At 44.2% G+C, this 20,777-nt stretch overlaps 1 protein-coding gene across 3 annotated transcripts in view; it reads left to right on the forward strand.

Moving 5' to 3' along the window:
- The first annotated feature begins 956 nt into the window (after positions 1 to 956).
- NOTCH2 (notch receptor 2) overlaps positions 957 to 20,777 on the forward strand; it is an 88,624-nt gene continuing 68,803 nt past the window's right edge. For all 3 annotated transcript variants that reach the window (XR_008237107.1, XM_052800787.1, XM_052800788.1), the window contains exons 1-2: positions 957 to 1,127; positions 11,163 to 11,244. Coding sequence is in view for 2 of the 3 variants with exons in the window: in XM_052800787.1 (XP_052656747.1) it covers positions 1,046 to 1,127; positions 11,163 to 11,244 (164 nt within the window). In the remaining variant the exon portion in view is untranslated. The remainder of the gene's footprint in view (positions 1,128 to 11,162; positions 11,245 to 20,777) is intronic.

Genomic DNA, 20,777 nt, shown 5'->3' on the forward strand with positions numbered 1-20,777 from the left:
CCGGCAGCTGTGCGGGACGGTGGGGGATTCGTCGCCCAGGTTGCATCGGCATACCTGGAAAAATCATCGTGGCGGTAGGGCACTGACCAGCCAGCTCCACGCTTGGGAGGAGCTCCTGGATCTGGGGAAAACAGTGAGGTTTATTCATTGCCCCCTCTCTCCCCCGAACGCGGCACAATCCTGCCTTCACGGGCCAGCCTGCCGTGTCAGCACCGCACACAAAGGGCTCTCAGTCCGCGGGGAGCGGGAGCCAGGGCAGAAGGATTTTTAACGCTTTAGATGATGGCTGAGAACTGGGAGGGATCTTGAGTTGAATTCAGCCGCTGCCCTCCCGAGACCTCTTCCGTGGGAACCCGGGTCTCCTCCCGGGCTTTTGCAGCACGAGCAGCCGTGGGGCTGAGCCGTGGGGCGGGGAGCCCCTCCGCCGGCTCCAGAGGCCCCCCTTCCCACCGGGGTGAACCTCCGGCAGCCGACGCCGTTTTCGGGTTTCCCTTCCCATCGGCGCCTGCCCTTGGGCGATGCTCGGTCACCCCTGCCTGGCGGCTGCCTGCACCCCACGTCCGGGCAAAGGGCAGGGCAGCGCCTCGGCCAGCACCTCAGGCGGAGGACCCCGTCGTCCTCCCCCGTGGGCACCCGCCACCGCGGCCACCCCCCCACAGGGGCACGACCACTGCGTCCTACTGCCCTTGCCCTCCATCCGCCCCCCGACCCCACGGCCCGGGTCCCCGGCCCAGGCAGCCCCCCCTGCCCCTCGGCCCGTCGCACCCGCAGCCCGGCCCCACGCACCCACGGCCCGCCCACCCCCGCCCCCCGCAGGCCCCTCCCGGCCCCGCCCCGCCCCGGCGGTCCGCGGGCGGGCGCCCCCTGGCGGCGGTCGGGCGGGGCAAGGCGGGGCGTGGCGGGCGGCGCGGCGGAGGAAGCGGGGGCGGAGCGTCTGGGCCGTGTCCCTCCGCGCGGGGCGGCCGCAGGCGCCATCGGCGGCGGCGGGGTAGATCCCTCCGCTTCGCTTCGCGCCGTGCCGGTGGCGGCGGGAGCGGCCGTGGCCATGGCCCGCGGAGCGGGGCCAGCGCTCGCCGCCCTCCTCGGCCTGGTGCTGGCCGTACTCAGCCGCGCCGAGCCCGCGGCCGGTGAGTGACGGGGTGGGGGGCGGCGGCGGCGAGGGGCTGTGGGGGGCCTGTGGGGCTGAGGCGGTGCGCGGGCGGCTGCCCGCCGGGAGGCTGAGGGTCTGCCCGGAGCCGCCCCTTGCCCGGCCCGGCGTCGCGGCGGGAGGACCGGCTCCTCTCTCGGCGCCGCTTCAAACGCGGCCGGGCCGGCGTCGGTGTCCCCTTCCTCCCTCCGGCCGGCCGGGGAAGGGGACCTGGGGCGGGGGGGCGGGCGGCCGCAGCGGCCGCGCGTGGGGTGTCACCGCGTGGGGGGTGCCCCCGCGGGGGCCGCCGCCTCCCTCCTTGTGTGGAGCGCCCCCCCCCCCCCAAGGCGGGCTCCCCGGAGCCGAGCCGCCCCGCCGGGCAGTGGTGCGGGTCCTGCCCGCGAAGCAGGGCTCTCCCGTGGGGGCACAGGGCTCTCCCGTGGGGGCTTACACGTAACGGAAAACTGAAATGGAAGCCATCCTTTATTGGCAGTGCACGGCAGTGATATATGTGCTATTGCAAAAATGGCTCGAGTGCTTGAGGTTTTTTGATTTCAAAACACGGGAGAAAATGGTTTACTGCTTTCCATCGCTTGAAATACCTATGCATCGTGTTCGTTCTGGCCTCTTTGTTGAGGACATATCTACACACACAGAAAGAATTTCTACGTATCCTCCTCCTTTCATTGTTAATCAGTCCAGGCGTGATGAAGCCATGTGTGTGCATCTGAAGAAACTCCTGGTTTTCATCACTGTTCCCCGTTGCATGTTGGCATTTGCAATATGTTTTACAGCCGGGCTGGAGAACGTGGTCCATAGCCTTAACTGTTGAGTTCTGATGGATCTCATGCCTCTCCCAGCAGCAGTCCTGCTTGTAGAGTAAAAGCATGTGCAGCTTTACAGCACGTTAAAGCTGTCGAGGACCAGCAGTCATTGATTGCTTACATGACTTCTCATTCTTTCTTCCTTTTTGCTCCTGAGAGGCCGTATCGCTGTTCGGATGACTTGTGAAGAGTGCAGCGATGGGAGAAAGTGGTAGTGGAAGCTGTTTAGTGCATGACTGAGCGAGACACCGATAATTTCAGCAGTTTTATTCTTTAGTATGGTTAGGAGTGGAAACTGTTGTCTGCAGAGTTTTGACCATTACTGCTGTCTTGGATAAAGAGTAGTTGGGTTAATCAATCTGTCTTGACTTTGAAATGGTTATTATTTGTCTCCTGGGAGAAATGTTTTGTTGTTTTTTTTTTTTCTTCCAGTAACCCCCTCTGAAATCTGACTTACTTAGTTTTACTAATACCTTGCAAGAAGATGGTTGGAGTCAAAAAAAGCTATTTTCTGAATGTGTTTTGGCCAGGTTTGCTCAAAAGGGACTGGAAAAATAAAGAGTCTTTCAAGAGTAGGTGTCTTATAAATTCAGAAATATGTTTTCTTGGTAGGGTAGAGGTGTGGTGCATGGTAGGACTGTTATTTCTGGAAATGGCTTACGCAGTCCAGTAAGATGGCAGAATACTATTTTGCAAAGACTAAATGTCATGTCCACTTCGTTAAACTGTACCTTCATACCAGCAACTCATCAGCTTATTGCTAGCCCTACTGGTTCCTTCTCTGACAGGGGCTGAGAGGAGAGGTAGCAGTGGTATCGCTTGTTGTCACTTGACTGGGTATGGACACCTACCGGACCGGTCGAGGTCCTCCCATGCTGCAGAAGTTTTTGGCTTTGTGGCTGAAATCTCTTCCCAGTGCAAAACAAAGGCCGGTTGTCAGAGATGACAAATCTAGACTGAAAATTACTCTTGTTGTTCGTGAGATATTGACCTGCATCTGGTTCTTGGGAGTGGGAGCTGTGGCTTGAATTAATGGGAAAGGGAAAGATGAAGTCACCGAAAGGGTATTTTCAGGTGCATGTTCAACTGTCTTGATGCTCTTGTGCAAGAGAGGGCAGGTATCTGATGTCAGCCCTCTTGGTCAATAAATAGGAGGCTCCTGGATGCACTAAGCGCTACGGTTTGGACTACTCAACTCTGCCTCATCATGCAAGCCCAATGGTGTAGCAACTTGCTTTTCCAGTTGAGCGTTGTTTAGCTTTGCAAAAGGCTGCAGTTGAAGTTGCAGTAAGCTGGGGTGGGGCAGCAACACCTGCGTGTTTGGTGAGGATACTCTCCTGATAATTGCTGTGAACGATTTGCTCCTCTTCTGATCAGACAGCAATGGGTGAAACAGGAATCCTCACTAGCAAAGCCCACCCTAATTACCCACTGTCATTATTAATACTTGGGTTTTGCTAAGCCCAGTTTCACCAGGTTGCTGTTGACTATCAGCCCATATTTCTAACAGGTTGCAAAACATTTTTAATCTAGAGCAGCACAAAGGTAGTGCGTTGATGTGGATGGCAGTTTGAGATCTTTAGTATTCAAACAGTGAAACTTTTGAGGGCTTCAGATAATGCTGACAATGCCGGTCTGCTTGATGTGAATTTGCCTATGGAAGAGCAAGTTTTACTTGATCTTTTGAAGGTGTTACTGTCTATCAAATTTGTTCTTATCAAAGATGCTGATTTAGACTTTCAAAAGGGAGCATGATGAGAATCTGGCTAAAGCACATCACTTCCTGCAGGGCATCGCTCAGATTAGAAATACGTGAAGATCCTCTTGCTGATGTTCTCAGGAGTTGAATCCTTGGGAAAAGAGGACTCACGCTTCTGGTGGCATTTGGCATTCGAATCTCCTACAGTGGGTGGGTAGGGTTTTTGTCAGCTTCCACAGCTATTTCCCTCCCTCCCTTTTTTTGGGTGTCTTGCTGCTGTTGCAGTAAGTGGGTAATTCTCTTCGATACACTCTGGTCCTGTTCAGCTTCTCCCATTTTCAAAAATGGTATCTGTGCTGTGAGAGGGGACCGGTGGTTGGGGTTTGAACCCAGGACAAGGAGTAGGTAAAAAAGCAGTAGCAGGACTTTCACAGCCTGTTTCTTCTGGACTTGGGAATCTTACTGAACAGCAAACTCAAACAGTTGCAATTTCTAACTCCAGGTGTAATGTTGTTTCCTTTAAGTTTGTACTCCTGCCTAATGACTGTTAAGTGGAGGAGTGATACAGTGATTATTAGGTCTCACCCCTCCTTTGGGACATGTTAGGGAAATGTCATCCATGTTGGGGAAAAAAAGAGCTTCCCTAAGCATCTGCATTAAAAAGTCCTTTTGTAGTTATATTCTTAGTTTCTATGAATTCACTCTGAAATCATCTTGCCAACAGAAGTCAAGGGCTGTTAGTGCCCATCTAGAAGAAACAGTGCTTTTATCGTTCTAAACATGGTCATCTGAGAGCCGCAGAAATAATCATTCGTTCTGTTTAGAAAATAGTCTGTTCCTAGGGCATATGTCCTTTTTTTAGACTGCTACAAGGATGAAAAAAGAGCTTTGTATCTCAAAATGGCACGGGCGTCTGCTGTTTGTTCCATGCAGCAAGTCTTCATCTCGTTTCTCTGACATCACCCTGGACGGCTGTGGAAGCGCCGCTCAGCACAAGCAGCGGGCTAGCATTTCTACACAGGCAAACATGCTTAACGTTCAAATTAATAAAGATTTAGTGCTGGAGAATGACGGAGACTTTGGAGAAGACGCAAGCATGGCTCCCGTCTGCCAGATTGCCGTGGAAACACCAATACCTCTTCAGCTCTTTAATTGCCTTCCTTACATTTTTTTTTTTGTTGAAAACTTTTTTTTTTTAACTAAATGCTCTATGTTGTCGTTCTGGATTTTAGGCGTTTTGGCTTTGTTCGGAAAACCAAAAATAGGGGAAGGCAGGGAACGGTAGCTGTGTAAGGAAATGGAGAATACGGTCACTGACAGACTTTCGAACTCTATTACAAGTTCATCCTGAATTCAGTATGTATTATAACTTGAGCTTTTATCAGTAGTTTTTCAACAGGAACAGTGTCACATGAACTGTAGCTGCATCTGATAGAAATAACAGTCCTCCTGCAGTTTCCTAGGCCTAAGACCCCGACAACAGAAAGACTGCAACTCTACCTGTGAATTTGTACAACAGTTCCCAGCTCTGCTTTTAGGAGGGCCAATTAGTAGTTTTTGCCAGTTCCTAGATGTTCGGAGGAGAGATTTGAAACAGATGATGGCAGGACATAAGTTTTGTGTGTCTGAGAGCTTAACGTAGTCAGATTTGCTGTTAGCACTCTCGAACTCAAAACCTGATGAACTTCTAAAGCAAAATTTCTTCTTCTGACAGGCTTGTTCTTCTGAAATCCACTTAAATATTTTTTTTGCGAATTTTTTTTTTTTTTCACACTTGTCTAGAGAAGTTAGTGAAGAAAACCAGCTTAGATATTGGTGTTTTCTCTCCCCAAAGGTACAGGATATTGGCTGAGTGCCTTCATGCTACTCTGAGCTCTGCTTAGCTTCTCAGTTGATGAGTCTTGCATTATCCAATTGATTTCAGGCTTTTGTGTGTAAAAACAGTGGGGATGTCTTAATAATCTGATTAAAGCATTTTTACTTTACAGACTATTTCCATGCCTTGTAGACAAGCTTTTTGTCCTTAAGTACTACCCTGTGTCTGTGAAGTGCAAACTGGTCAGCTTGTTTAAATTCCCCAAATCTTAAAAATTTTCTAAATCTGAGCTGAATATAAGGCTTTATCACTTTTTCACAGTGAGGATTTTTACTAGTTAGCTTCTTCCCTCTCCATGTGGCTGCCACAGGGCAATCTGTTAAGAAAAAAACCAGAAAAAGCTATTTTCATATTTTCAGCTAGCGCTTATTTACTAGTGGGTTCTTCCCTGGTATGTAATCTCACTGGAACTGTAATCTGTTGAGGTTAGTGAATAGCATAATTAGTTATCACTCCTTTGTGGTTTTCCTCCAAAATTTGGTTATCTTTGGGTATTCTCTCCATATGTGCAGTGCTTCTTATCACTTACCAGCTTTTTCAGCAGCTGTTTGTGTGGTGTGAGGTGCTGTTGTGGAAGGATTTTGTTCCTTTCTGCACATTGAGGACCTACCGATCTTCCTCCAGAACTACACCTCGTGTTTCAGCATTTTCTCTTAGCTGCTTTTTTCACACTCTTTTTCCTGAAGGGAATCAGAAGCTGTTTTTCGCTTCCTCGGAATTTGAGACCCCTTGATTTGTAGTGTAGCTGGTGTTTCTTGACCGTGCTGATGGTCATCCTCTTCAGAGCTGATCCACCTCTGGCAAGCAGCCTGAGCTTGCGTTCCCCATGTGTCCTGTGTTGTTGCTGCTTGGGGGTTTTGAATCCTTTTTCTCCATTCTCTTTATATATAATGGGTAACACAGTTGAAATGACAGGCTATTTCTCAAGAATGTCAATCGAGACATAAAATCCACTGACTGCATAAAGGTTATTGAAACCTATTTTGTCCTTTAGTTTTCTTTCTAGTCTTTAATGTATTTGTAGCCTGACTTTTCTTCTATGTTCAAGTCAGTTGTTTTCTACCCTCTCCCACAAGAGAGCTTTTGAACCTATGGACAAGTTTCCACCAATTATGACAGAAGTCTAGGTTCTTAAATGATATGGAATTTCTGTGAATTTAATGGTAAATTTATAGACAGGAAGGGGAGAGACCCATAGTGTCTTCCCAAGGAGAAGGCTGTACCACTAGCTCAGCTGTGTTCTCTACCAGAATATCGCTCTCCCCTTACTTGCAGTAAAACCTTTGGTCGGAGCCTGCACCTTCTTAGATGCAGGATAATCAACCACAAAGCTACAGGAAACCAGCTTATAACGTCTCTTCCTCACAGCATTAATTGTTTTGGTATTTTGCATTTTTATTTCTGCTTGACTTTTTCTGAACTTGTGGCTGAGGAGTTTATTGGCATTGCTTTCCTTTTAGTATTTACAACAAAGCCCTTTTAGATTTTTCTCTGGTTATGGCTGTTTCCCTATAGCAGTCTTTCCTCTTAAAAGCTGAACTCTTGACACTTATAGTTTCTGATCTTAATCCTTCCCTATTTCTCTTAATTTTCTAGCCTAGAAAGAATCTGAATTTATAGTGGGCAGATGAAGTATAGAAAGCAAATCACAACTTCTAGATCATCTTGGCATCCTGAAGAACAATGAGGCAGAAACATGACTTTTCCTCCTAGATTTGCTTTAACTGTCTCTTTTGCCAAAAAGATTAAACCGGGGTGAAACTGTACTCCAGTTAATTGTGAGCTTTGGTGGATTCAGATGTTGAGAATTGCAGCATTCCTATAGTGTTTCTGCGAGTAACGCTTTCTGCTTGTGCTCACTTTACAGCAGCGGCTACCTGTTTTTCCCTCTGGCCTTGGAAAACAGTCCTGGTAGGCTAGTTAAATGTCAGGTTAGAATTTGTGTCTAAATGCACGCATGTGCAAGAGTTTGTACAGACTCTGGGCTGGGTAGTATAGCTAATAACATTCATCTTGTATGCGCTTAGAGCCCTCATCCAAGAAGTCCTTCAAACTTGGCTATGATGCATGCTAGAGATAGGGTACTTCTTTCACAAAGTGGTGGCCTGCCTACTTCATAAGAAACCAGTCTTTCTATAATTGTGGCGTCTTCCCAATGTTCCCGTAATATGCCCAAAAGGACTGATAAAAATGATGAGGCAGTTCAATATATTAAAAAGCCATGGCATTTCCCCTTGAAGACCTGCTGGCTTACTGGAGCGAGCCCTCCACCACACAAGAGTGCAAGGACTTGAAACATCACTGCTTGTGCTTGGTCTGGGCTAACCCAGCTTCTTATAGTCTTGGTGGTTTTGGCAAGCTAGAGCAAGTCCAGAAAACTAACAAATAATTCACCGTTGCTGTTTTTTTAAACATTGAAGAAAACTGTCAAAAGCAGCCTGTTAGACTCAAAGCATTGACAGCATGCTGATGCTATCTATATGTGGCTTCTAGAAAAGTGGCTTTATCTTTTCAAGACAAGGCTGTCTTCTCTTATGCTGTACACACCAAAGTATTTCCAGTTAACATAATGGATGTAGTGAAACATACTTTTTATGCTGGCTGAGGTAGAAGGTAAAGTTTCTGATACTATTAACTCTTGAGCACAACATGGTAGAGTAGCAGAAAAGTAGCTTTTGAAGTAAGTCATGTTGAAATGCCTTGGTTTTGCATGCATTGTGAAATTGTTAAAGATATCATGAAATACAGGAAGACAGTGCTTTGTGCACAGAAATGCTAATTTTACTGTGAGAACTGTAGTCTTCAATTTCCCTTGTGATTTCTTTTTTAAAGAGAAGTGGTCATGTTACTTTTTAATACTAATTTTAATATAGCATATGGTTACATTTACATTGACTTCAGCTTTAGTTGCATTTCAATTATTTCTATTCAGCCTATTTTAGTCTTAAGCTGAAAAAGTACAAAAGAATCTTTCTGTTTTTGTTTCCTTAGCTTCTTTCACTTCTAAATTACTATATACAAAATATGTATTTAGCTGCTTGCATTGCCCTATTCACTATGTGTCTCTGTTAAAGAATTCTAAGGACTAGTAGTAGTTTAATGACCTGCTAAACAGCAGTTCAAGGCAGGAATAATTTGTCAAAAACCAGGAGAAAATTAATCATTACTTTGCTAAAGCCTCTCTCCTGTGTCTGTATTTGGCCTAGCAAGCTAAACAGGAATCACTGATTCAGATCCTTACTGTGACCCTGAAAGTAGTCACCCTCATGTTTCCCTCCGTGCAGTTGTGCTGGGAGGTGTTTTTGGCTAGTTAAGCTTTTACTATGTGGGTTACAAAATCAGCTGGCTGCTCAGTTCTCACTGGGGATGCGGGTACTCGAAGAGATTACAAAATTGTGTTTGAAAGCATGGGCACAAAAGAAATAATCCTCTGAGTATTTGCTTCACTGGCTTGATTGGTGTGAAAAGAATGAAAATTCAAGGTAGTGAGATGAGAATACCAAGTCTGCTTCCCCTCCCAGTTCTTTGAAATGCGGTAAGGCTCATTTTAACCTTCTTCCATTTTCTTGGAGTAGCATAGGTGGTAAGAGAATTCCGAATCATAACAGGTCCTTCTGCCGTTTCTCCTGAACACAGTGTAGCTGAACTATGCTAACTGGAGCTAATCTTTGCTGTGAAAACAAGCTGCTGTAGTGTTAGACAGAAGCAGATGAAGTTTGGAGTTGAAGTCTTGTGGATGTTGCTGTTAAATGGGATAAAAATTCAGACAGGTGCAAATCACTGTAAGTGTTTTTGCCCGCTGTGGGGGGGAATGCCATGCAAAATCTGTGTTAATATTTCTGTCGCTTAGTAACCCTGACCTCAGGGGTTATCTGAGAGGGGCTCAGAGTGGAATTTTGTTCATTTCCTGAGAGCTCTGCAGAAGCAGCACCATCTAAGTGCCTCTTTTTCAGAAATCGTGTTAACAGAAACAGGCATACTCATATTGTGAGAAATATTGATAATTTTCCTGGGTAACTGAGTTTAATTTAACTGTATTCTCTACAGGGATTGCAAGTATGAAACAATCCTATAGTGCCTCGTACTACATGTGGCCTGTTTATGTGCTCCCTGTTTACGTGCTCCAGGGTTATTGAGAAATAACACTTCAAGCCCTGGACAGCAGAAACGGGAGTCTGTTCCAAGTCGTCTAATTGCTGGACTGAATTTGCGCTGGTTGCAGGGAGAGCTTAGTGGGACTGATGCATTAACTCTTCTCTTTCTGAGCCCCATTCCGTAGTCACCAGCATATAAACTTTAGTGGTGATTTGCACCAGTTTTCCCGGATGTCCCTTGCTGAATTTGTATTGAAAATTTAATACCTCTTGAGGAAAGGAAAACCATCCTTAAAAAAAAAAAAAGGCAATCTGCCTTACAGCAGCTGGTACTCAAGTGGGCAGTTTGGTGGTTGGACATTATTGATGCCTCTAGGTGCCTTCAACTAAGATTGGTTAAATGTTTTCCCAAATGCAGTAAGGTTGTTGAAATAGGGTATGTAAAGGCATGGAATTGGGTGTGTTTGGGGGCCAGGAGACAGAACTGGAGGCTGGGAAGAGCTTGTGACTTCTCAGTATGTGGGTAAGTTTAGGATAGGACCCAGATCATCTGGTTCCAAGAACTTTATCCACTAGTTCAGTGCCGTTCAAATGGCAGGCTGTGGTCTAGGTGGACTGGCTCAATTTTTGTGGTTCTAGAGTGCCTTCTGCTCCTGCAGGGTTTCCGTAGTTCTCACCCTTCTGGTCACTTCAGAAATAGCCACGGCATGCTGCTTCAGGTCCCTGTGAAGAGATGAGCGCTTGTCAGAGCTGGAGCTGATACGCTGCTTCCATCAGAACAGGCCTCACTAGAGCTTCTAGTAGACTTGGATAAAAATTGACCAGCCCTGAACTGTATCGTACCTAATGCCTTTTTAAAAACAATACTGAAAATGTCAAGTTTGAGCTACAGAGTATCTCCTCCTTAGAAATACCAAATTCTTTCCTGAAAGTCTTTAACATCTCTGATATTTTCACTTACTCCCAAACACAATTCTGACTGAAATCAGAGTGCTACAACAGTAATGATGTTGCAGCAAATTCTGGATTGCTAGAAATGTACAGCAGGCAAGCTTATGAGGGACAGATGCCCCTATTTCAGTGCCAAGCGTTCCTAGAGATAGTAGAAAAGGAGGAAAGAATTTGAGGCAAAATATTGTGGACAAAGGCTTAGGAGTAGTTGCCTCTTGTTTCAGAGAATTTCAGTCCAGAATTTTGATCAGAAAGTAGTAATTGGTGACACTTAACCCAAAATACACAAGTGCTAACGCAAATGTCTTTGTAGCTTGCTGAAATTACTGCATCCTTTGCTTTGAAAATCTACCTAAAAGAAATTCTGGAAACATTTAGTTGCCTGATGAACAAATCTGTATTTGATTCTTCTTTCAGTCTGGCTTCTTTGATGCTACCAGAGATTAAATTAAACTATGTGATAGTGTCTTTGTTTTTGTTCCAGTAATATAAAATTTTCTACTGTAAGATTTTTATTCCTCAAAATATGCTAATGAAGCTTTGGCTGGACATGTACGGCTACTGATTTGACTGTCGTTTTCTTTTCTTTCAGCTTTGCAATGTATGGATGATTCCAAGCCGTGTGTTAATGAGGGAAAGTGCATTCCCTATCAAAATGGTACAGGATATTGCAAGTAAGTTGGTTTCATTTCTCATCAATTTAATTGCCAGTCGTCTGTCTTTCAGGGTCCTAGCCAGAAAGGAAATGTGAATTGTTAAGATTTTCTTATTGGGTGCATTTGGTGTAACTGTTTTAGCACAGTTGGTGTTTTTTGATAATGTGTTAGTTCTTATGTGCTAGCTTTTTGTAACATAAGAAATCTTGAATTCTTGTTCAGATTTCTGGGTTTGGATCTTGTCAGTTTGGTTTCTTTGCATTAGTGTAGGAAGCAAGGCCAAAGTGATCATAGAAGTAAACTCTGTACCTTGCTTCCAGACCCACAAGTTAAGTTGGAACTTGCTCTCCATCTTATAGCTTGCCTTACTTTATAGAGCTTCAGCCCCAATTTGAATATTTTTATGAGGTTTTTCAGAACTATTCTGCACTCTGAAGTGTGCCAGTTCCCTTCCACATGCTGGAAAGTAATGTGTGGGAGTTGCAAAAACAAACTAACAAAATCCCAAACACACACCCACGTTTGTCTTTATCATGTAATTGATTTTGGTAAATGTTCACACCTGCATTCAATGGTGCCTTCACTCTGCTGCATGGAAAGCTGATCAGCAGGAGCTTTGGTGGAGTAGGCGGTGTCTGGAGAATGATATCACATCTATTTAAATGCAGTTCACCTTTCAATCTGCAGTATTTAGATTTTTTTAAAATGAAGTGATATTTTGCAAAAAGATTAAATCCTCCTTGTCTGGCAGGGTTAATTTACTATGTCTGCAGTAAATGGATTATTTTTCTAGACCTTGTTTACTTCACCAGTGCAAGTTGTGCCATTTTCTAGCATGCTAAATCTGTCTTTTCTTAATGCTAACATTCTTTAAATATTATTCAGTTTTGTCTTATTGGTTTAGCTTGGCTAACACACACAGCTCTGCTCCACCCTTTTCTACACATCTATCTTCCCTAGCCACAACCTTTAGTTCTTTCTGTTAATGTGGTACATAAAACTCAATATACTTAAATTGCACCTGTGGCACACAAAGGGGAAATCATAATCTAATTTGAGGTTCTTCTCAGTTTCAAATCAATACCTGGTGTGCAGAAAGGCCATGGAAAGGCAAATATGTCATTTGTTATTCCCTGTTGTTTTTTTCACATTTTTAACTACTACTAGTTCCTAGTCTTTTCCTTTCCATGGCTTTATGTTGCTGTCAACAGAAACGAGCTGCCCTTCTGAAAGGAAAGCTGGAACTTTTCCTGCTTTTTACCTCTATTTTAAGACTGAAACAAGAAATTGTATGATGTTAGTAGGTCCTTCTGATGCATACTTAAGCATGTTAGTCTGGAGCCAAAGTATGTGGGTCATGATGAAGGTAATAAACAAGACTGGTATTGATGTTGGTGCTGCTTGTACCTCCCTAAGGATGTTTTCTCTAACTTGCCTGTTCCTCTTAACTATGCATTAGACTGTGGAAAAAAAAAAATTAGTTGGTTCATCTGATTAACATTGGTTCAGTATTTGTACTGTAGTCCAGATCTTGACACATTTCCCTTATCACAGTCGCAGCTTTGACCACACTTACATTTTTTTAGCACACAGAGTTATTTATAATTCTAATGTTGCCTTCTTCCTTTTTGTGCAAAGTCTTCTTGCAGGTCTTAAGCCAACCCCTCCTACAAGTAACAACTCAGTCCCTTTGCAGGTGCCAGAGTAATTGGAAAGGCTAATAGAGGCCTGTGTAGGGAGATTAGTATGTGTTTGTTTTCTAATTCTGGCTCAAGAACTCTTTTTTTGCAGAAAGGAAGGAAAAAATAGCAAAAAAACCCCTCAATTGTGGAGACTCTACCTTTAGCAGGCTGATTCTTAGCATCCTGTTTTGGTTTTAACTTTTTTTTTTTCTTTCCTGCACTATGAGGAACTCTGAATAGGGGAACTTTTCTATCTGGCGTAGTAACCTAAATGACTTTCTGAATTTTTGATGGCTGTAAGAGTAGAAATGTTTTGTTCAGGAAACTGAACTTATTACTAAAGCAAGTGGCCTGGCTTCTAGCTCTGCAGGATCACTCACTGATTAGCTAAATCTCCACCCCTTCCACTTTTTTCAAGTTTTCTGCAGTACTTCCTCTGCTGGGCAATAAGTTATTATAATAGGCTCTCTTCCTCTTTCTGTACCTCCTGTTGGCCAAGGTGTTTGTTCTAGCCTGTGGTCAGTCCATCTAGTCAATCCTGCTGTCTGTAAGAAACAAGTGAACAGCTGAGGGAGAACCTGCATCAGAGTCAATCTTACGTGATGAATAAGACATGAGTAATGTAAGCACTGATAAGCAAAACATCTAGTCTAGATATTTGGCAAAGCAGTAAGTGGCAGCTGACTGCTGAAACAGTTTTCTTTGTCAGAAAATCCTGTAGCATCTACTCCATTAAAAAAGAAAGCTAGTTTTCTGCGAAGAAACCTTTGTTCTGGTGCATCTGGCTTCTGTTATGGGAACAGTGATTGTGACCCTTGTAAGGAAATCGGAGTTGGATCTTTATCAGATTGTTCTTGCCAGCGCCCTTTAAGTAGCTCCGTTCCCCTGGTGACGCTGCTGGCCCATGGCTGTCATCTTGTGGCACTGTTTGATAGAATTACTGACCTTCTTTGACCTTGATTTTATATTTAGAAAATTACACATTCCTGTGTTTGCGTCTTCCAAGGTCAGAATTTTTGTTTGAGAGACCTTTCTACACCCATTCAGTGACTAATGTCGTGAGGACGCAGACCTTATTCCAAGGAATATGGCGATATCTGCAGTAGTGGTATGAAGGGGACCTGTCATCCCAAGCTTTCTGGGTCCTGCTTTGATAAAAGGCAGTTTCAGTTTGGTGTTTGGCTCTGTGTTGCACTGTAGTGGGGGTTTTGTTGTTGTTGTAGGGTGTCATTCCCCCCCTGCTCCAAAGCATCTCCAGGCAGCCTTTTGCACACTGAGGTGTTAAGCATGAGGGAGCCTTCTTGCATGCTCTCATACCTGGCTGAGAAGCAGGATACAGTTGCTTGTTGCTTAATGCTAACTGTGAATGTCACAGGAGAACCCTTTCTCATCTCCCTGCTGCTAGATGACTGGGAAAGTAGTAGGAAGAGTCTGAGGGATAGTACTTCTAACTTACAGTATTTCTGTAGTTGCAAGCAGGCTGAGAAGGCGTGGATACAGGGAACTGTTTCAAGGGCAAGCAGAGCAGAGATTTTGGCAATGCTGCCTGCTGTTCTCTGAGTGCAAGAGTCTGCTCTGCTGCAGGTGGATGCAGGATTGGGCAGTCCCTCTGTGCTTGGAGTGGGGCAGGGCCCTGAAGTGGAGAGTATCTTAACTGGTTTCCCCATGTTTGGCAGCTGTGGCCTCTCCCAACTTCCCTTCCCTGTGCCCCAGTGACAGGGAGCAGAAGCAAGACTGTGCCAGGGAGAGAAGCAGAAGTGAGAAGGAAGGGAGTTGGGGTAGGGGTGCTCCAAGGTTTAGGGAAGAAACTGGGCCTTGCTACTTCTCGTACTTTGTAGGTTTTTAAGAGTGGATTTTTTGACCTTAGGACTGTTGCACATTGTGTGCCCGGAAGGGATATCAGTACCTCTGTATGAACCAAAGTACTGCTTTAACTCTAGTGTCTTTTGTTGGGTCTGGATGGTAAAAAAAAAATAAAAAAAAAAGGAAAAAGTACAATGGCAACCATGGCTTGTTTGCTGTGCTTGGTCAAAAGTGAAGACTGCTGAAGTTAGCTGATGCCAAAAGGACAGTCTCCTTCAGCACATCCTTTCATGCCCAAAGCTGTCAGGATCTGTGCAGCTTTGTGTGCTTCTGTGCCTCATCAGTGAGCAGTGTTTTTCTTACTGTGTGCAGAAGTTTGTGCACACTTTTACAGTGCATGATACAGTTTTTTCCTCTTATCTGCAAGGTGGCAACAGGAGGACCTCAAAGTGTGCTAAACTCAAAGCAGCAACAGCATGGCAGTAAGGGGCTTTTATCCCAAATCTAACCCCCAGTAACTCCAACCCCTTGCCAGGTTTTTGACCTACCTTTCTTTCCAGCTGGATCTTCATAAATGAATTTTAACTTGGATTTAAGAGGACTTCTGGGGCTTAAGGCAAGATCCTAGACTGCAGAACTGCTTCTGAGACTGCAGCAGATATCTTCTCAGGATCTATCTCGAGAGACTAATCACTCTTAGACCAGTGAATGGGGAATACCCATAGGAGACCTTGTAGCGGGATGAGGTCTGAGAGTTTTCCAGAGGAGGCTAAATGCAAAAGCTGAAAAGTTGTCCCTTTCTGAGAATGGGCTGCCCTTTCCTGTTTCCTTCTGTCTCCTTTCAAAAGTTAAAGGAGACCCTAGAGATCAGGGCAGAGGAAAAAGGGGAGAGTACGCACACTTTTAGCTTCAAATCTGGGAACAGAGTGGTAATTCGAGTCACTCAACCAAAATTTTCTATTGTGATTTATCTGTGCAGACCAAAAGCTGTTCAGAGCTTTGATGGTCAGAAAATGCTGAACTAAACCTTGCCTGTTTAGGCTTCGGTTGCTGTTACTCCTTGGTATCTGTGGAGTGGTACACTGTGGAAGTGCTTGCCATGGACTAGAAACAATAGCTGTGTACTGCTTTAAATGCACAACAGAGAGGCCATCCCATAGTTTGCATTCAAAGTATGACGCATAAATAAGAGCCTTGAGACATGGGAAGGAGCGTTTGTAAAGCTAACCAGAGAATCCTGTTCTCCCTCCTGAGAGGAGGTGTAGGTGTGGGAGTCTGAACCTGGGAGCCAGAGGGAAGTCTGGCTAAAATCTGTAGCAGAATAGCTGAGACCCTTCTCACGTTAGTCATCAGACTGTATTCCCCCCCCCCAGTTGAAGCATCTTCCAGTCAAAGGGAAGGGAGTGTTGGGTTGAAGGGGGGAGAAGCAAGATGACTAGGAAATTCTTCCCTTTGCGTTTTAAATTAAAACCATCTGCTTCCTTCTGTGCATCTCCAGATGATATCACTGGGCCTGAATGGGAAACTCCCATGAAAATCAAACATCTGGAAGACTGGTTAAAACAGTCTATAAGGTGCATTTGAAGAGACTGTCCTATGAATGTGCCCAAGCAAATATAGTACGGCAGATGAGGAGTTTTTTCCAACAGGCCAGACATATTTTCCAGAAGTCTTTTGAAAGCAAGAGAGAACTAAGTATTGGGAGGTAACGTCAATGTAGTTTTGTGGCCTAAGAGCCAAAAATGCAGCTTTTGTGAGTTTTCGACTTTCACTTTGTAGCATTAGGTTGTTGGAGTGAATGCGGCTCTGTGGATTTGTGGATACTTCAAATTTGGATAAATACCTTCATCTTGTTTTTATGTCTCTGGTTTAGCTCCATGAGAGCCTGAGCTAAGGCAAACACAGGCTGGAGCTGAAAAGGAGGAGGGGAAAAAAAAAATGGGCTGAGCTCTGACTAAAGTATTTGTGCTGGAAAGTAGCCCAGAGAGAGTAAAGGAGAAGCTTTAATTAGAAGCAGCTGCATAGCTGATGCAGCCCACAGGACATTTTCCCATTTCAAACTCTCTAGCTTTCAGAAATCATGATTTGAATTAAGTTGTATGTGAAATTTGTTCTTAAAAGATTAAATTCCTGTTGAAGTAGGTTAAGAGACCTCATGTGCTTCCAGAAAGTGCCAGAACAAACTTTATCTTCCTGTTTCTGTTTCTGAGTGTTAGATGGAAAACTGAGGAGAAACAGTGGCTTTTATTTGGAAAAGATTTGGTTTCCTGTTCTGAGCATGTCATTTGGAGCTGACACAAGCTGCTACAATTTTAAGCTGCTCTGTAGACAAGTGGCTTTTTTCTTCTTTTTTGTTTTCTCTCCTAAAGAGAACTTGAAAGAGTAGGTTGGGATGAGAGCAGAGCAGGGGTGGTGGGAAGCTGGAGTTGCTGTTGAGGATAATCATATCCTTTAAAGAAGTCTGGACTTAGACCTTGCTTTTTCAGCGTTTGCCTCTATTTTTAGAGAAACAATGTGGTGCCCAACATGAATCAGGGGCAAATATTTGCAGTTTTGTCTACACCAACATTTAGAACTAAATTACTAGTATTTGTGCCTAGAAATGTTGATGACAGGAGACGTGGTTGAAAATCTGGACTGTAGTTTTTTTGTTCTTTAACATTCAAAAAGGATTGCATGGAATTGCTGGAGGGGAAAATTGCATAACTGTGTGACCAAGCACTTCTCCAGGAGGAGAACAGAATGGTGGGTACAAGGGCTGTGTATACCTGACTTACCATCTTTCCACAGGCAGGCACGTTCCCTCTGGCATATTCTGTAAGGCTTTGTCCTTCCAAATATAAAGAGCTAAAGTTAAAAGAGCTTTTGCTGTTCTCTGCTGGAGTGCTCCCTCATGTTTTTCTGATTAGCCTCAGAAGATACCAGAACAAGCCCGGTCTTGGAGCATTCTTCAACTTTGTACCAGAACATTTGTGTACAAAATGCTGGACCATTTGTGGGTGATGGTTGTGAGTGTTGTCTTAGAGCACAGGTCTCAGCTTTCCTTTTAAATCATACCAGCAATACTTTTAGTCATTGTTAAGCTCCCTCCTCCCTGTTACCTAGGGGCAACAGTTAAATGTACCTTCCAGTATCCCTGAGTGTTTGGGGGGGGGGGGGGGGGGGTGGGAGAGAAGGTGTATTTTGGCAGTTTGTTTGCTTGTGGACAAAATGTGAGATGTTCCTCTAGACTTTCTAGTTTGTTTTACAGCCTTTGAATGAAAAAGCACCTTGGGACTTATCTTTTAGGTGTGTTTTGGTTTATTTTGTATTTGGAGTGGTGGCTGGTGTTGGAGGACCTCTTGTTTGTCTGAGTTCTCTAAAGAGAACTACAAGTGCATGGTCTGCGCCTGCTGCTGTTAGAGGAGCTTGGTGTACTGCTGGCACTGAAGGTGGCTGAGCTGCCCAAACCCCCCATCCCTGGCGGTGGTGAAACCAGAAGAAATTCCTGTAGCGAAAGCTTGTAACCCTTCTGGGACTGAAGTTCAATTTGACTTTACACATTTATCAGCTGCATAGAGATGTCCAGAAACATGATTTAATTGTAGTTATCCAGACAGTCTCTGAGCAGAGCTAGCCAGTGCACTGTGTGCAGGCTTGAATGCCGTGGGAGTCAAGCAGTCCTCCAGCTTCTGGCACAAGCCGTCTTTGCCGGGTGCCAGATTTCTATATGATCGAGCTCCGACACAGCCGTGCTGTAGCCTGCTGGCGTTTGGACTGATTTCTAACCCGTAGCAAGGAGGGATTTGGGATGTTAAAGGAAGCCTATAGAACTGGTTTAGGCCCAGAATACCCAAAGATTGCCTCTTGGGTGATGTGGCAGCAGCTCATGCTGACTGACAGCCTTCAGTTGTTATACCGAGGATGGCACAAGAGGCAGAGGATATTCTGCAAATGGTGTTGTCTCAGGATTTGCTTTCTGTAACTTTATTAATCCTGCCTTGCCCTGCAAAAACTCTTCTTTCATGTCTGTTCTTGGGTACAAAGTTGAAAGTATTAAGGTATGGTGAAAGGAGCCTAATTTGGGTGTGGGGAATGGTAAATTGTGATTATGCACATCTATTATATGACTTTCCTGCTTCAGACATACGGCTAAAGCTAGTTAATAAATTTTAACATGAGAAAAAACAGTTGTGGTCATCTAGTAATGACCCCTTGCGTAACTCGGATAATAACCTCTCTGAATAGCAGTGTTTGAACTAGTGTGCATACTCTTTCTGAAACAGCCAATCCTGGTGTTCTTTTAAACAAGCATGAGTGATGGAGAAATTCCACTGCAACCTTAAATGCGTTGTTCTAGTTGTTTCTCTCCACTGCTGAGATACTGTGTATAAGTCTGTCTGAAGATAAAGATATTACCCTATCTCTAATTTGAATTTATCTACCTTGAACTTTTAACTGCTCAGTTCTGTTATCCCTGTGCCTTCTAGATTGGGAATTACTGTTAAATCTGAGCTTCTTTGTGGGTACTTGGAGCTTTTGATTAACTGTCTCCTTCCCTTTTCCCTTTGATAAATAGACTGAGCCACCTGAGCTATTCATTATGTCAAGAGTTTTCTATTAATCATTACTGTTGGCTGCTTTGAATTAATTTCAGCTCTTCCTTCTTAAAGAGCAGACACCAGAACTGATGTAATGGTTGTGATACTGTGCTACAAGTATCAGGTGTAGCATAATCTCATTTACTCCTACTTGATATATGCTGTTTGTACATCTGAAGTATTCCTGGCCAAACTGTCATGCTAGGAATTCACGTTCAGCTGACTGTTAGGAACCCCCAGAGCAAATCTGTCTTTCCCAGATCAGTCTCCTGTTTTGGTGAGGATGCTGTATGCGTTTTGTTTCTAGATGTATGACTTCTCAGTGCTTAAAGTGCACTTTGCGTGCTGACTGCCTTGTTAAGCAGTTTGTGTTACTACTCTCTATCAAGAACTTGTCTTCTCTCTTACCTACGTGTTTGACCAGCATTGGTGTTTTCTGTTGTTATTCATTAATGGAAGTGTTGAGTAGCATAGGAACAAAGGCAGATCCCTGTAGTATTCTGTGTAAAACACAGCTTCATGACTGTTCTTTGATTTTAAACTGAGTTTTAAGGCCTATCCAGTTAGGGTTTGTTGGTTTGTTTGGTTTGTTTTTTTGTTTTTCAATCCATCATACACTTTCAAGTGCATAAGGAAAAGGCAGTCTCTTTACTGTTACATTCTTGTCTGGGGGCAAACTAGAGACTATATTTCTTGCAGTTGGAATCTCCTCCCTTTGGATTTGAGTAGCTCATTGATTTAATAATTGCACCTACCCTGTTCTGGAGCAAAAGATATCTAATGTTCACCTCTGAAATTTTTGCAGTGAAATACACGTTTTCTTGAGCTGTGTGTATCTTGGGTTACTTACCAGTTAAAGCATGCAGCTGTGCACTATAGAAAAACTTCAAGTGGACAGTCCTGTTCTGTATGTTAGGTGTTATTTTTATCCAGCATATACTCTTGCAGCTTTCTGCTACCTGAAAGAGGCAAGTAGAACTGTCGGTGATACAAAGGTGGGGTTTGCAGGCTTGCTTGCCTGGGTCCTGTATTGCTGGAAGTTAAATGGAAAATTTGTAGTACAAAGGCCAGTTAAAAGATGGATTACAGCTGACAAGTGTAGTCAGGCTATATTGACATAAGTTTAGGTTAGAGAGAAATAACTGCAATTATTCTGCAATCACAGATCTTTGTATAAAATATTACCCTACTTGTAGATAGTGTGTGTGTATAAAATACTACCCTAGTTGTAGATAGTGTGCGTGTGTACTCATTTTTCTGTGGGAGACAGAGGAACAATGACCTTGTCGTTAGGGTGCTAGTCAGGGGCGTGGGAGACCTGGCTTGAGTGCTTGTGTTGCTAGTTGAGTGCAGGCTTCAGCATGTCACAGTCCCAGATGGACTTATCAACATGAGGATAACAGTATATTCCTGTCTCACGGGAGTGTTGTGGAGAAAGATCTGCTACAGATTTTCAGGCCCTCAGATGCTGCATTTGTATAAGGTT

Source organism: Harpia harpyja, chromosome 11 (genome assembly GCF_026419915.1).
Source record: "Harpia harpyja isolate bHarHar1 chromosome 11, bHarHar1 primary haplotype, whole genome shotgun sequence".
Taxonomy (NCBI): Eukaryota; Metazoa; Chordata; class Aves; order Accipitriformes; family Accipitridae; genus Harpia; species Harpia harpyja.